General features: G+C 35.1%; 1 protein-coding gene and 1 long non-coding RNA gene across 8 annotated transcripts in view; one reads left to right on the top strand and one right to left on the bottom strand.

The window, feature by feature from the left end:
- The window catches only part of LOC106700667 (uncharacterized), an 82,000-nt gene that overhangs the window by 55,339 nt on the left and 10,659 nt on the right, over nt 1–16,002 (bottom strand). For 2 of the 7 annotated variants that reach the window (XR_011463630.1, XR_011463635.1), the window contains exons 3-4: nt 12,736–12,974; nt 7,405–7,632 (exon numbers count right to left, since the gene is read on the bottom strand). The exons of 3 other annotated variants lie outside the window; for them this stretch is intronic. This is a non-coding gene — a long non-coding RNA (uncharacterized lncRNA). Of the gene's footprint in view, nt 1–7,404; nt 7,633–7,668; nt 7,926–8,903; nt 9,089–12,735; nt 12,975–16,002 lie in introns of those variants that run through there. 2 more of the 7 variants (XR_011463632.1, XR_011463631.1) reach the window with 2 other exon arrangements.
- The window catches only part of PTPN22 (protein tyrosine phosphatase non-receptor type 22), a 59,392-nt gene that overhangs the window by 34,465 nt on the left and 8,925 nt on the right, over nt 1–16,002 (top strand). Inside the window, exons 12-18 of the mRNA XM_070367461.1 lie at nt 4,951–5,027; nt 5,161–5,978; nt 8,810–8,893; nt 9,050–9,159; nt 10,575–10,602; nt 14,025–14,108; nt 14,352–14,467. Coding sequence (XP_070223562.1) covers nt 4,951–5,027; nt 5,161–5,978; nt 8,810–8,893; nt 9,050–9,159; nt 10,575–10,602; nt 14,025–14,108; nt 14,352–14,467 — 1,317 coding nt within the window. The remainder of the gene's footprint in view (nt 1–4,950; nt 5,028–5,160; nt 5,979–8,809; nt 8,894–9,049; nt 9,160–10,574; nt 10,603–14,024; nt 14,109–14,351; nt 14,468–16,002) is intronic.

Raw genomic sequence — 16,002 nt, forward strand, 5'->3', positions numbered from 1 at the left:
TTCTTTTTTAAAAAAATAATGTTTTTTAATTATAGTTTTGTCTGGATATATGCCCAGGAGTGGGATTGCTGGATTTTATGACTTCAGTTTTTTGAGGATCCTCCATACTGTTTTCCATTGTGACTGTACCAATTTACATTCCCATCAACAGTGTAAGAGGGCTCCCTTTTCTCCCTACCCTATCCAGTATTTGTAGAATTAATGATGGTCATTCAGACTGGTGTGAGGTAGTACCTCATAGTTTTGATTTGCATTTCTCTAATAATTAGCAATGATGAGCATCTTTTCATATGTGTTTTGGCCACCTGTGTATCTTTGGAGAAATGTCTATTTAGGTCTTCTGCCCTTTTTTCAATTGGATTGTTTGTTTTTTTGTCATTGAGTTGTATGAGCTGTGTATTCTGGAAATTAATCTCTTGTTGGTTATATTATTTGCAAATATTTTTCCTAGTTCCTAGGTTGTCTTTTTGTTTATTTATGGTTTCCTTTGCTGTGCAAAAGCTTGTTAGTTTGATTGGGTTCCGTTTGTTTATATTAGCTTTTATTCTGTTGCTTTGGGAGATTGACCTAAGAAAACATTGGTACAATTTATGTTAGAGAATTCTCTTCTAGGATTTTTATGGTGTCATATCTTATATTTAAGTCTTCAAGCCATTTTGAGTTAATTTTTGTGTATGATATGAGGGTGTGGTCTAATTTCATTGTTTTACATTCAGCTGTCCAACTTTTCCACCACAACTTGCTGAAGAGACTGTTTTTCTCCATTGTATATTCTTGCCTCTTCTGTTGAAAATTAATTGACTGTAGGTGTGTGGGTTTACTTCTGGACTCTCTATTCTTTTCCATTGTCCATATGTCTGTTTTTGTGTCTTTTTTCCATTTTTGAGTTGGTTGTTTTTGAGTCTTAGAAGTTCTCTAAATATTCTGGATGTTAATCTTTATCAGATATATGTGTGTTGCCCTTTCACTCTGTTGATTTTGCACTTTGATGCATATAAGTTTTTAATTTTCATAAAATCCAATTTGTCTCTTTTTTTGTTTTGTTGATAGTGCCTTTGGTGTCATATATATGAAATCATTGCCAGACCCAATGCCGTGAAGCTTTCTGTTTTCTTCTAAGAGGTTTAGTTTTAGCTCTTATGTTTAGGTATTTGATCCATTCTGAGTTAATCTTTGTATATACTGCAAGAATCCAACATTTTTTTCGCAGGTAGATGCCCAGTTTCCCAGCATCATTTGTTGAAAAGGCTGTCTCTTCTCCATTGAATGCTCTAGGCAACCTCATCAAAAATCAATTGCTCATTGATTTCCCTGGTGGTCCAGTGGCTAAGACTCCACATTCTTGATGCAGGGAACCCAGGTTCAATCCCTGGTCAGGGAACTAGATCCCACATACTTCAACAAACGTCAAAGATCCTGCATGCCACAAATAAGACCTGACATAGCCAAATAAATATTTTAAACAATCAGTTGCTCTTTCTGTGAGTTTACTGTTAGGCTCTCTGTTTTATTCCATTAATCTGTATGGCTGTTCAATGTCAGTACCATATTGTTTTATTGGTAAGTTTTACATATTGTAAAACTTATTACCTAAGTTTTATTACAACTTTATTGTATTACTGTTTGTAGTACCTCTTGATAACAGGAAGTTTAAGTCCTTCACCTTTGCTCTTCTTTTTCAAGATTGTTTTAGCTAGCCAGAGTCCCTTGAGATTCTGCATGAATTTTAAGATGAGGTTTTCTATTTCTGCAAAGGCATCGTTTTGATAGGGATTGCACTGAATCTGTAGATTACTTTGGGTAATGATATTGTAACAATAATATCATCCACTTCATGAACATAGAATGTCTCCCCTTTTTTTGGTCAGCAATGCTTTGTAGTTTTCAGCATATAAGTCTTTCATTTCTTTGGTTAAATTTATTCATTAGTATGTATATTTTTGATGCTAATTGCTTTTCTAATTTTTTCAGATTGTTTATTGTTATTTTATAGTAATGCAACTGGTTTTTGTGTGTTGACTACATATTCTGCAACTTTGCTGAATTGGTTTATTAGGTCTTGCAATTGTGTGTGTGTGTGTATGTGTGTGGAATCCTTCCACATATAAAATCATGTCATCTGCGAATGAAGATAACTTTACTTACTTCTTTTCCATTTTGATACCTTTGTTTTTTTTGTGCCTAATTGCTCTGGCCAGACCCTCCAGTATTATGTTGACTAAAAGTGGTAAAAATTGGCATCCTTGTCATATGCCTGATCTTGGGAGAAAGCTTGTAATCTTTCACCAATTGAGTATGATATTAGCTGTAGGTTTTTCATATATAACCTTTATCATATCGAGGAAGTTCCCTTAAATTCCTAGGTTGTTAGAATATTTTTATCAAGAATTTGTCAAATTTTTCTGCATCAATTGATATGATCATGTGGATTTCTTCCCTTTAATTCTCTTAATATGATATGTTACACTGATTTCTTATGTTGAAGATTGTTGCACAAGATTCCTTGCCCTCTGGAAATAAATCCCAGTTGGTCAAAGGGTGTAATTCTTTTCCTACACTGAATTCAGTTTGCTAGTATTTTATTGAGGACTTTGCATCAATATTCATGAAGAATATTCGTCTTTTGCTTGTAGCATCTTTGTCCAGTTTTGGTAACAGGGATTTACTGTTCTCATAGGTGATCGACTTGGCACTGTCAGTCAGTTTTTAGGAAGAGTTTGTGCAGGTGTTTATTCTTCCTTAAACGCTTGGTAGAATTCACCAGTGAAGCTGTCTGATCCTGGACTTTTCTTTGTTGGGAAAATATTTGATTACTGATTCAGTCTACTCACCAGTTGTAGGTCTATTCAGATTTTGCATTTCTTTCTGAGTCAGTGTTGGTTGATCAAGTATTTCAGGAATTTGTCCATTTAATCCAGGTTATACAATTTGTTGGCATACAATTGTTCCTATTATTATGTATATTTTTTATTTCTATGAAATTGGGCATAATGTCCCCACTTTTATTTCCGTAATTTGAGATTTTAGCAATTTTAGTCTTCTCTTTTTCCCTTTGTCCATCTAGTTAAAGGTTTGTGAATTTTTACTGATCTTTTCAAAGGATCAAATTTTGGTTTTGTTGGTTTTCTCCATTGTTTTCTTAGTCTCTATTTCATTTATCTCTGCTATAATCTTTTAATATTTCCTTACTTCAGCTGGCTTTGGGTTTAGCTTGTTCTTATGCTAGTTCCTTAAGATGTACAGTTAAATAATTAATTTGAAATCTTTCTTTTACACATTTACAGTTGTAAATTTACCTCTGAGAACTGCTTTCACTGTATCCCGTATATTTTGGTATGATGTATTTTCATTTACTTCTAAGTATTCTCTCATTTCTATTGTGATTTCTCCTTTGACCCGCTAGTTGTTTAACACAGTTTAATTTATACATCTGTGTGAATTTTCCAGATTTTCCTCTGTTATTCATTTCTAGTCTCAATCCATTCTAATTGAAAAAGATACTTTGTATGACTTCTATTTTTAAAAATTCATTAAAGCTTGTTTTGTGGCCTAATATATGGTCTGTCCTAGAGAACATTCCATAAATGTTTGAGAAGAATGTCTGTGTTGCTGGGTAGAGTGTTCTATAAGCGTTTGTTAGTTCTTTTCAGTTTACAATAAAAAAACAATAGAGAAAACCAACAAAACCAAAATTTGATTATCCATGTCTGTCCTCTATTTCTTTGTTGATCTTCTGATTGTTCTATTCATTATTAAAAGTGGAGTATTAAATTTTCTGTATCAGTTTACTAGGCTTACTGTAACAAGTACTGTAAACCAAGGAGGGCTTAAAATTCACAATTCTGGAGTCACAAAGTCTAAAACCAAGGTGTCATCAAGGCCATGGTCTCAGAGCTCTAGGGGAAGAATTTTCCTTGCCTATTCCTATTTTTTGGTGTTTCCAGAAATCCTTGGTGTTCTTTGGCTTGCAGATACATCGCTCCAGTCTCTGTCTCCATCATCACACCATATTCTCCCTGTGCTTTCTCTTCTTATAAGGACACAAGTCATCATATTAGGGCCCACTATAATCCAATATGATCTCATCTTAAATTACATCTGGAAAAATCCTATTTCCAAATAAAACCACATTCACAGATTTCAGGGATTAGATTTCAACATATCTTTTTGAGAGTCACAATTAAACCCATTACAAGTGGAATCTTATCACTGCTGACTTTTTAGAAAACAAATTTAAACAGCTCCAAAGGCAGGATATTTTTTACAATTGCTGGTAGCTTGGATTCCATGAGTCACAATAACAAATTTCGTAATGTGATAATTGCTATGAAGAAAATAAAGATTGAGAGCGTTTGTGCAGGTGGGTGGGAATGTGATTTTAGGTTGAGTGGTCAGGGAAGGTTTCCTTACATAGGTGACATTTAAGTAGAGGATAATCACTTTAGAAAGAACCAACCATGCAAAATGTATTGAACAAGGGTATTTCAATCAGAAAGAATAGTAAAAGCTTTGAATTGGAAATGAATTTGGTATACTTAAGGAATGGCAAGAAAACTGGTATAGTTGGAGCACAGTAAGGAAGAAAAAGATGGAGCAGGCATGAGGATATAACATAAAAAGCTGAGATGATGAAATTTCTGAAAGTACAATGTTTTTGAGCATAAAGTTGTATTTTAAGTAAACAACATTTTAAAACTTTTACATATGAAAGATGATGCTATAAGCAAGTCCTTCTTAATCTCCATAACACTAATCTTTTATTTTGATCCTTTTGATCTCAGTATGTGAACAAGTTCTTGCTACATTCAATATTTTGGAAACTCATATGATTCTTTCATGAATTATTTTAAATCTTTATATTTTTTGAGAAATAAGTTTTCCATCTTATGAATGTTAAAATCTATCATGACCATCGCTTCACTAAAAATCAATCTCTTACTTCTCTTGAAGATTCAAGCAAAGGATTCAGTTTTTGAGCAAAATCCCAACATAAAAGCAAAATCTTATTCTCCTAGTTTACCAAAAAGGTGAGTATAGTTTTACACATACAATGTTGTCTAATTGTGTCTGGGAGGAATATCTCATCGTGATGCTGAGAAGAGGATATGGGAAGAGGCCTCTTTGGAATATGGTATCATCATCACTTTCTTTCTGTTTCAGTAACATAAAAGAAGCAACAGTGATGAACCAACAGAGCAAAGGAAGGATAAGGGTGAAAAGTGCAGAAGCTTCTTCCTTTGACCTCAGGACTTCCGAAATAAATGAAAAGGAAGGGTTAGTCATGCACTCTGCTAAACAGAGCAGTTCTTTAGAGTTTTTGGAACTGAACTGTGGTTGTAACAAAAATGCTGACACAACCATGAAATGGGAGACAAAGGTATTCCCAATAGCTGGGGAGCCTCTTCAGAAGCATCAAAGTTTGGACTTGAGTTCCATTTTGTTTGGAGCATATCCTAAATCTAAACCTGTAAATGCAGCAGGAAGATATTCTAATTTAAAGAAGCCAATACTGCGGACCAAATCAACTCCCTTTGAATTGATGCAAGAGAGAGACAGCAAAGAGTTGGACATAAAGGGAAATTTTTATTTGGAATCTCAACCACACAATTCTTGTGTTGATCAGGCTCAAAAAGTGATGCATGTTTCTACAGCAGAACTGAATTTTTCACCATTACATGACTCTGAGCATCAAACATGCAATGCTGCTAATGCAAAGCAGCATGACTCTGGTGCTTTAAATGAGCATTCTTATATGTCTTTAGTAGAAGATCCTTATTTTTCATCATTGTCTCCAAGTAGTGCTCATTCTAAGATGTCTTTTAATTTACCTCAGAAGCAAGATGGAAGTGTTTTACCTTGTTCTTCACTGTCAAAATCCTCTACAACCCTCTTTCCTTATTACAATTCACATGATTCTTTAACACTGAGTACTCTGACCAACTTTCCCCCACCACTGAACCAAGAGACAGCAGCAGTAGGTAAGTTATTTTTAAAAGTTAGTATGGCATTTTAGATACTTTGTTTCTGTAAGATTTGGTTTCATCTCACCTTCCCCCTTTTCCTTCCCTGCTTGCCTCTTTTCCCTCCTCCTCCTCAAAAAAAAAAAAAAAAAAAAAAAAAGAAAAATTCCATGAAACAAGCAACAGTAGAGGCAATCAGATCTAGTACAGGACCTATGCCAGCAGGCGTGCTTCTAAAGGCAGTAATCCTCGTTCCTCAGTGTGTCTATCAAAAGTCCACAGTTTATCCTTAGCATGCAGAAACAACTTCCAAAAGAACATCAGAAAAGATTCGATCAACAGTACCACATGGTCACTCAGAATTTTTGTTGGAGAACCATGTGGCTATACTAAATTGAACAGATTGCTAAGAATTGAATTCTTTTCCTGCAGGAGTAGGAAGAGGAGGATTTGATTTCCTCTTGTCCTTTTATAGGGGCTTCCTTGGTGGTTCAGACAGTAAAGAATCTGCCTGCAATGCAAGAGAACTCGGTTCAGTCCCTCGGTCAGGAAGATCCCCTGGAGAAGAGAATGGCTACTCACTCCAGTATTCTTGCCTGGAGAATTCCATGAACAGAGGAGTCTGGCAGGCTACAGTCCATGGGGTTGCAAAGAGTCAGACAGGACTGAGTGACTAACACTTTCACTTTCTGTCTTTTTATAATAACTTTATAGATGAGGATATGTGTTCAGTAGTCTGTGTGAGATTTTAATCTTTTATAAATCTTTAATTTCATACTTTTATCTCTTTTACAATTCTGTATTTTTGCATATTATGCAAAAATCACTGTGCTAAGTTGCTTAGTCATATCTAACTCTTTGCAACTCTATGGACTGTAGCCCTCCGGACTTCTCTGTCCATGGGATTTTCCAGGAAAGAATACTAACTAGAGTGGGTTGCCACGCCCTCCTCCAGAGGATCTTCCCAACCCAGGGATTGAACCTGTTTCTCTTATGTCTCCTGCATTGGCAGGTGGGTTCTTTATCACTATCGCCACCTGGAAAGCTCTTAGGCAAAAACAATGTTTCATATTACCGAGTGGTTTGAAAGTAGAAGTAAATACTCTATTCAGATCAGATCAGATCAGATCAGTCGCTCAGTCGTGTCCGACTCTTTGCGACCCCATGAATCGCAGCATACCAGGCCTCCCTGTCCATCACCAACTCCCGGAGTTCACTCAGACTCACGTCCATCGAGTCAGTGATGCCATCCAGCCATCTCATCCTCTGTTGTCCCCTTCTCCTCCTGCCCCCAATCCCTCCCAGCATCAGAGTCTTTTCCAATGAGTCAACTCTTCGCATGAGGTGGCCACAGTACTGGAGTTTCAGCTTCAGCACCATTCCTTCCAAAGAAATCCCAGGGCTGATCTCCTTCACAATGGACTGGTTGGATCTCCTTGCAGTCCAAGGGACTCTCAAGAGTCTTCTCCAACACCACAGTTCAAAAGCATCAATTCTTTGGCGCTCAGCCCTCTTCACAGTCCAACTCTCACATCCATACATGACCACAGGAAAAACCATAGCCTTGACTAGATGAACCTTTGTTGGCAAAGTAATGTCTCTGCTTTTGAACATGCTATCTAGGTTGGTTATAACTTTTCTTCCAAGGAGTAAGCGTCTTTTACTTTCATGACTGCAGTCACCAATTGTAATAGTTTGATGTGGAAGAAGATGAAGGAAAGCAAAAAAACAAATTTAACTCTTTTAGGTATATCATCAGAAATTTATATAGAACATTCCACCCAATTAGGAAACAGAGAAAGCTTTTTCTCTATGACATCATTTGTAAAGAATCCTCCGGCTAATGCAGGAGATGCGGGTTCAATCCTGGGTCAGGAAGATCACCTGGAGGAGGAAATACCAACTCGCTCCAGTATTCTTGCTTGAAAAATCCCATGGATAGAGGAGCCTGGCAGGCCACAGTCCCTGGGGTCACAAAGAGTAGGACATGACTGAGCGACAGAGCACCCACCCATGACATTCACTGTACAGAGTTCCTCAAAAGATACACAGATGCATAGCTTTGTTATAAAAATATTTCATTTGTATCTAGTTCCTTCTTTGATTAGAAGGAAAGGTTATATACTTTGATCTTGTTTTATGATTTAAAGAAATTTTATTTTTCTAGATACCCACAATACCTTAAACTTGTCTGAGTGCCAACTTTGGAAACCAAATCTTTTTCAAGGATTGTAGCAACATTGACATGTGTGCCATCTGGTGGCAATTTCTCGTAACAGCAAATTCTATAAAAATTCTGAACACATCTATAGAAATACATTAACAGAAAACCTTGTTATACCATTGTTTTGTAAAAAGGAAAATGTCAATATTCTTAATTCTATAAGAATGAAGAAGAAATACTAAAATCTTTATGATTTTACCTCCTCTGTAATTGAATCTGGCATGTTAAGGTGCTTCATGATGCTGTATTGTATGTTCTATGTAAAACAAAGGGCAAAAGTTATGCAGAAAACAATTCAAAGCTTCCTAAATTAATATAAAATTTTAATTATGTTAACTGATACTCAGCAACTTAATTAAAATATCCTTGGGCTTTTAAAAGAAGTAAATTTTGAAGAGTAATAAAAAAACCTGGGTTTACAACTTAGGATGAGAGAATTTATGTTGCTTTTTCCATGAGTGAACAGATACCAGCTTATACATCTTAGTGATGTTTGACATAATTTGTATCAAGATTAGAATATAAGAATTTTCTGTGGATTGTTGAGTGAACAGATACCAGCTTAAATATCTTTTAAAAATCTTTGAATTTTTCTAATTAAAAATTGTGATTATATTTTTGATAGCAACTTCTCCAAGGATAGATGATGAAATCCCTCCTCCACTTCCTGAACGGACACCTGAATCTTTTATTGTAGTAGAGGAAGCCGGTGAGTACAGTTCAGTGAGTGTAAAGTAAAGTGTGGATTAACTAGATTATTCCTCAGGTCCTTTCAGAATTCTGTGTGCCAATGCTGAGTAACATTTGCCCTTTAAAATTACAATACTCCTAAGAATTGAATCATATTTATTTATTTATATTACAGGAGAACTCCCACAGGGTGTTCCCACATCTTCATCTTCACCTGTGAAGGTAAAAATTGGAACATCACTAGAATGCAGTGGAACATCTGAATCAAAGAAATCTGATGATTTGGTAAGACTTAGACCAAGTAATGGAGAAGGCAATGGCACCCCACTCTAGTACTCTTGCCTGGAAAATCCCATGGATGGAGGAGCCTGGCGGGTACAGTCCATGGGGTCGCTAAGAGTCGGACACGACTGAGCGTCTTCACTTTCACTTTTCACTTTCATGCATTGGAGAAGGAAATGGCAACCCACTCCAGTGTTCTTGCCTGGAGAATCCCAGGGACGGAGGAGCCTGGTGGGCTGCCGTCTATGGGGTCGCACAGAGTCGGACATGACTGAAGCGACTTAGCAGCAGCAGCAGCAGCAGACCAAGCAAGTTCAATAACTATTTTTTTCTGACTCTACTCACTAAGATTCAACAGACTGTGGTCTTGTCTTTATATATTTTTAACATCTATCAGTTAGTAAATATTGAGCGGATACTTTTTATAAAACAATGTGGTAGAGAATGTGGGGAATAAAAAGATATGTGTAATATACAGTTATTGTCCTTAAGAAATTTGAAGTTTAGCAGTAGAGATATAGCATGTGTATACAAAGTCTATTTTTGTCTGGATTTATTATAACAAGACAAATATAATCAACGCCATATGAAAGCTCTTAAGGTTTGAAAGAGTGAGAGATCCCTTCAGGTTGGAAGTGATCAAGGAAGATTTAGTGAAAGAGTAAACATTTGACCTTATTCATAAAGCACAATCAAGGCAAAAATATTGTTTCATAAATAGATTGCTTGTTCATAGTAGTCATCTGGTAGGCAGTTTCTTGTTAGCTGTGATACCATATTATAGAGAGCAGTTTTTAAAAAATAACAGATGTCTATATTATTTAATATAAACCTTCTGGAATTGTGTTATCTGGTTCTAGAAGAAAAACCTACACTTTCAACAATCTGTTATGCATTTGTGTACAATTCTATGATGAACCAACTATCTTAACCTTTCAGAGGTCAGAAGAATAATTATCTAAAACATTTAAACATACCTACAGTTGCAGTGGTGGTAAAAATATTCTCTACCTTTTAAATTACACTTTTAATGTACTAGTAACTGTTACTGTTACTGCTAGTGGTCTTTATCTTAACAAGTCCTAGGGTAAAAAAGAACAATCCCTCTATTCCAGCATCATGAAGTAATTTCAATTGCAACAACCTAAACTTAAATTAAATTTTCAGGGAAATGTTCTGAGTAGGAGGAAATAAGTACAGAAGGGATCAATTTAGAACCAAAAGTCATGACATATAAAAAAAAATCACTGTAAGAGTAGATGATTCTTCACAACTCATTCAGCATATTTATAAATTAGGAAAAATAGGGAAACATTTCATAACTCGGTATAGAAATATAATTTTTTAAAATGCTATTTATTGCCTAGAGTTTATAGATTTGTGTACATGTTGTTCTTTCACTTTTTTTTTTCTTCCAGAGTGTAAAACCCCGGAGTCCAAAATCAGGTAAAACATTTATTTTCTTTGGCTTTAGGTGACATTTAGCCGTAACAATTTGTACTACAAGAATGGCTCATTAAGTTTAGAGTAATTCACCTCAGGAGATGGCATGGTTTCCATAATAGCTTCCACTACTCATTGATTTACTTCTGGTTTTCCTAGCCTAGCAGTTTTGTTTTGTGAAGGGTAAGAGGAAAACAGGATTTTAGAATTCTCCTCCTTGATATACAACCCAACTATTTCAGATACAACTTCTTAAAACTTTGCAGCAGTTCCATTTTACTGGTTTTATCATTGTTAACACTGTCATTCTGAAAAACTATTTCTGACCACTTAGGTTTTTAACTTGCTGTTGCCTCTCCAGTACTTTCTTACTTGTTTTACACAATGAATAATACCACCAACAGCCAACAGTTACTGAACACTGATAGGTATTTTACATGTATTATGACAGGTAGTAGTTACCCTTAACATATTTATTCATATTAACATATTATTCAAATATATAAATAAGTAGTATAACATAGACGTTAAAAAGCATGGGCTTTGGAGTCAGGTAGACTTTCATTCAAATCCCCGGCCTACCAACAGTTATCAAAATCTATGACCTTGTTTAAGTTATATATTGCTGTTGTTCAGTTGCTAAGTCATGTCCAACTCTTTGCGATTCCATGGACTGTGATTTTTCTCATTGATAAAATGAGGATAATAGAACTTCCCTTCTAAGAGGATTTTTGTGAGGATTTAGTGAGATAAAAGAAGTATAAAGCTTTTAGCACAGTGGTTATCAAATAAGTTCTCATTAAATGTTTTCAGGGAAGCCCCTCATTAAATGTTACCTATTATAATTTTCATTAGGTAATTATTATATGAACATTTAAAGTTCGGTGTGCCTTATCCCATGTTAGAATAGGCAGGATATATAAGAAAGAGCACTTGCTCAATGATTACAGTGTTAGTCACTCAGTCGTGTCCGACTCTTGTGATCCCATGGACTGTAATCCACCAGGCTCCTCTGTCCATGGGATTCTTCAGGCAAGAAGACTGGAGTGGGTTGCTTAATGATTATATATGTACTCAAACTGGGTAGACAGAATTAATACTCATTGCAACTATTAAGTTATCTATATGGCATTGATTCTAATCACCAGGAGTCTGGGGGAAAAAAAAGGCATCACTGGAGTGGTTAGGGAAGGTTTCATTGAGTAGAGAAAAGAAATTGAAAATTATTGATAGAAGAAAAAAGAGTGAATTCTAGGAGCAGAGATCAGAGTAACAGTGACTCAAAGGTAAAAATAAGCATGATGGGTACAGATCATAAACTGTAAGGAAACTGTAAGTAGGTTAATTTAATTGCAGCAGAGGTTCTATTTTAGGGAAATAAGGAAAATAAATCTGGATAGATAATGTGGGAAAGTTCTGAAGGACTTAAAGGATATGCAGATGAAATATCCAGAACAAACACATCTATATAGAGAGAAAGCAGATTTGTGGTTGCCCATCTAATCTGGGGGTAATGGGAAGTGATTACCAAATGGGCGTGTAGTTTCTTTTCAGAAGATTAAAATTTTGTAACCAGACTGCAGTGATATTTGCACATCAATATGAATGTACTAAATGTCATTAACGGCAAATATTGTTATGTGTATTTTATCACACATAAAATTTGGCAGAAGAATTTAGATTTAATAAGTAATAAGCACTGTAGGTTCTTTATCAGGGGAGCATTAAGGTGAAAATGGTATTTTGGGAAGGTATTTGGCAGGATATTGTTATCTGAAAGTTATAGTTCTCATAATACTTCCTAAAATCAAACTGGAAAGTGATAAGCTACTTTAGAGTAGTTATCAAATATTTATTAAATGCCTACTATTTGCCAGTGATTGTATTCGGTGATGGAAGTACTGCATTGATATTTAATTTTTGCATATTACCCAGGAAACAAGCAATAAACAAGAGAACTTGCTTTATAGATAAGTCTTGAGACCTAAAAAACCCAATGACCAAAGACAGATAAAACTTTAGCACTTAACCATGTATTCATTTTCAAAAGACATTAATAGAGTATATAATTATACTTAGTGCTGTACAATGAGGAGCATACATCAATAGAACACCATTTGTATCTTTAGGACTTACGTTGTGGGAAAATAGCTCCATTATTTAAAATTCTTTATCACGGAAATGGGCTTTCAGGTGGCTGAGTGGTAAAGAATCTGTCTGTAACGCAGGAGTCACAGGTTTAATCCCTGGGTCAGGAAGATCCTCTAGAGAAGGAAACGGCAACTCACTTCAGTACTCTTGCTTGGGAAATTCCACAGAGGAGCCTGGTGGGCTACAGTCCATGGGGTCCCAAAGAATCGGACACAACTTAGCAACTAAACAACAACAATCAAATCACAGAAATAGTCAAACATACATTTAAACCTACGATAATAGCATTAATCACACTAATAAAATTAATAATTGCTTAATATTATCTAATATCCAGACTTTGTTCATTTTCCTGAATTGTCTCAAGCATGTGTTTTTTTTTTTCAAACAATGTTTTACAGTTGATTTATCCGAAGCTGGATTCAAACAAAGTCTACATGTTGCATTTGTTTTATATGTGTGTTAAGCCTTTTAAAGTTTGTAACAGTTCTTTTTTTATGTTCTCTCTTGCCATTTACTTGTTGAAGGGCATGTCCTTAAGACTGTTAATATTCCAAATTTGGCTGTTTGTATCCTCATGGTTTTATTTAACATGTTCCTCTATCTCTAGGATTCCCTGAAAATTATAGTAAGACTAGAAGCTTGATTAAAGTCAGGTTCAAATTCTTTGGAAGAGTACTTTTATAAATCAGCTATTAAATTTGTGATAAAGCATAGGTTCACTGACTAAAGAGCTACAATAACAAAAATTTTGAGGCTCCAGTCATTGTTCAGATAATTTTATATTTGGCTGTTACAGGTTAATATTGAAAAATTGGAAAAATAATATAAAACCAAAAAGGGATTTTTTTAATACTTTTTATTGGAGCTTAGTTGATTTACAGTGTTGTTAGTTTCAGGTGTACAGCAAAGTGAATCAGTTATACATATACATAGATCCACTCTTTTTTAGATTCTTTTCCCATATTGGCCATTACAGAGTATTGGGTAGATTTCCTTATGCTATAAAGTAGGTTCTTATTAGTTATCTATTTTATATCAGTGTGTATATATAAATCCAAATCTCCCAATTTATCCCTCCCCCCTTCCCCTTTAGTGACCATAAATTTGTTTTCTACATCTGTGACTCCATTTCTGTTTTGTGAATAAGTTCATTTGTACCATTTTTTTTATTCCACAAATAAGCAATATCATACATTTGTCTCAAAATACGAGCTTAACTTAGGACTTTCAATTGATAGGTTTTTTTTTTTTTGGTATATTTTTTTTCATAGATCTACAACAAGATCGTTCTTCTTCCCCACCACCTCCACTGCCAGAGAGAACCTTAGAGTCCTTCCTTCTTGCTGATGAAGATTGTAAGTGACAGTACTCTCTCAAAATTTATAGAAAAATGAGACCATAAAATGAGACCATAAAATAGGACCTAAATGGAAAAGGTACAAAGAATGATTAAATAAGATAAAGACAATAAATTTTAAAAATGCATAATCTATTGGAAAAATAATGTACAGAAAAATCAAGCTAAGAATTACTGAATATATACCTGTATGTAATCTGAAGTCTTAAGAAGCTATGCAACAAAACATTTTGTTTTTTAGGTACACAGGCTCAACCTGTAGAGACTTGTTCTACGAGCTGTCCTAACACCATGGAAAATTCAACATCTTCAAAACAGACACTGAAACCTCCTGGAAAGAATTTTACAAGGAGTAAGGTAAAAAAGATAGGAGTTTATGGGAATATACCAGAGGTGTCCTAACCCTTATCACTCCAACCCTCCAGCATTAAGATGAAAAAATTAGACTAAATATCTTCACTAATATTGATTGTTAGTCTCACAGCAATCAAAATTAATAGAGGGAAGCCAAAAATTAAAAACAAAACAAAACAAAAAAGCACCTTAGAGCATGCCCCCCAAAACTATCAACTTCTTTCCCCCTGAAACTAGACAAACTGATTCCAAAGTTTATATGTGCGGGGAAAGAGCCAGAATAGTCAGGAAACAGCAAAATAAATAAATAAATAAAAGCAGTGAAAGAAGGGTAGTCTTATCAGGTATTAAAATATTATAAAGCCCGAATAATTAAAATGGCATGATATTGGTTTATGAAAAGAAACATACACCAACAAAGCAGAAGAAAAAGATGGAGAACAAAGATGAGAGCATTTTCACTAGGATATTTTGAATTACAAATAATCTGTATTTAAAAATCTAAATAAAATTTTTCAAAAAGAAATTTTAAAATATCTATTATATAGATTACATCTCTGTTAAGTGTTAGAAAAATAGAAATGTCATAAAGGACATCTAAATGTCCTTGAAAAGAGTATAGTTAATTATTAGAATATAATACCTATATGAGAAATAAAATGAAAATTATCAAAAAAATAATATACTGTGGAACAGAGTGGAAAAACATACACCCTGAGGAAATGTGAAGAAAAGAAGAGATCTGGGTAGAATTTTAGAAGAGATAAGTTAGAGACTCCACCATCAAGGAGGCAGAAGATATGGGTTTGCTTAAAGGACGGAGAAGGAAGTAGCATGGTTAATTGTATGAAGAGAATCTCAGTAAATCGAGTACAGAATATGACTGGCAAATTTTTTGACTAGAATGGGACTGGGAATGTATCACAGCTATCTTCAGAAGCCACTGTGGGTCCTGGAACGGTCACTTAATAAAGAAGAGAAGTAGGGGACTTCCCAGGTGGTCCAGTGGTTAAGACATGGAGGTTAAGACTTGCAGGGGACACGGGTTCCTTCCCTGGTCTGGGAAGATTCCATATGCTGAGGGGCAATTAAGCCTGTGTACCACAACTACTGCGCCCGCACTCTAGAGCCCACGAGCTGCAACTCCTGAGTCTGTGTGCCTACAGCCCATGCTTCCAAACAAGAGAAGCCACTGCAGTTGTGGAGCCCATGCACCACAACTAGAGAGAGCTGTCACGCAGCAAATGAAGATCCAGTGCAGCCACATAAATTAATAAATCAGTACATAAAATAGTTTAAAAAATAAAGAAGAAAAGTAGAAACTCCATATTTTTTCATGACAGAATAATAGTATTATTTCTAAACAGCAAGATAAGTAGAGACTTGGCATTGAGTTAAAAATGGCATGATAGAAAAATAACTGTGTATTCTGATATCCATTTTTAAAGAAATTAATCCTCTTGACTGAAGTCTATATTTCTAGTTGATTAAAGTGTTTGGATTTCACAGGGAAAAAACTAACTTTTTCCTTTTCTTCA

The sequence above is a fragment of the Bos mutus genome, chromosome 3, assembly GCF_027580195.1.
Source record: "Bos mutus isolate GX-2022 chromosome 3, NWIPB_WYAK_1.1, whole genome shotgun sequence".
NCBI classification, from domain to species: Eukaryota; Metazoa; Chordata; class Mammalia; order Artiodactyla; family Bovidae; genus Bos; species Bos mutus.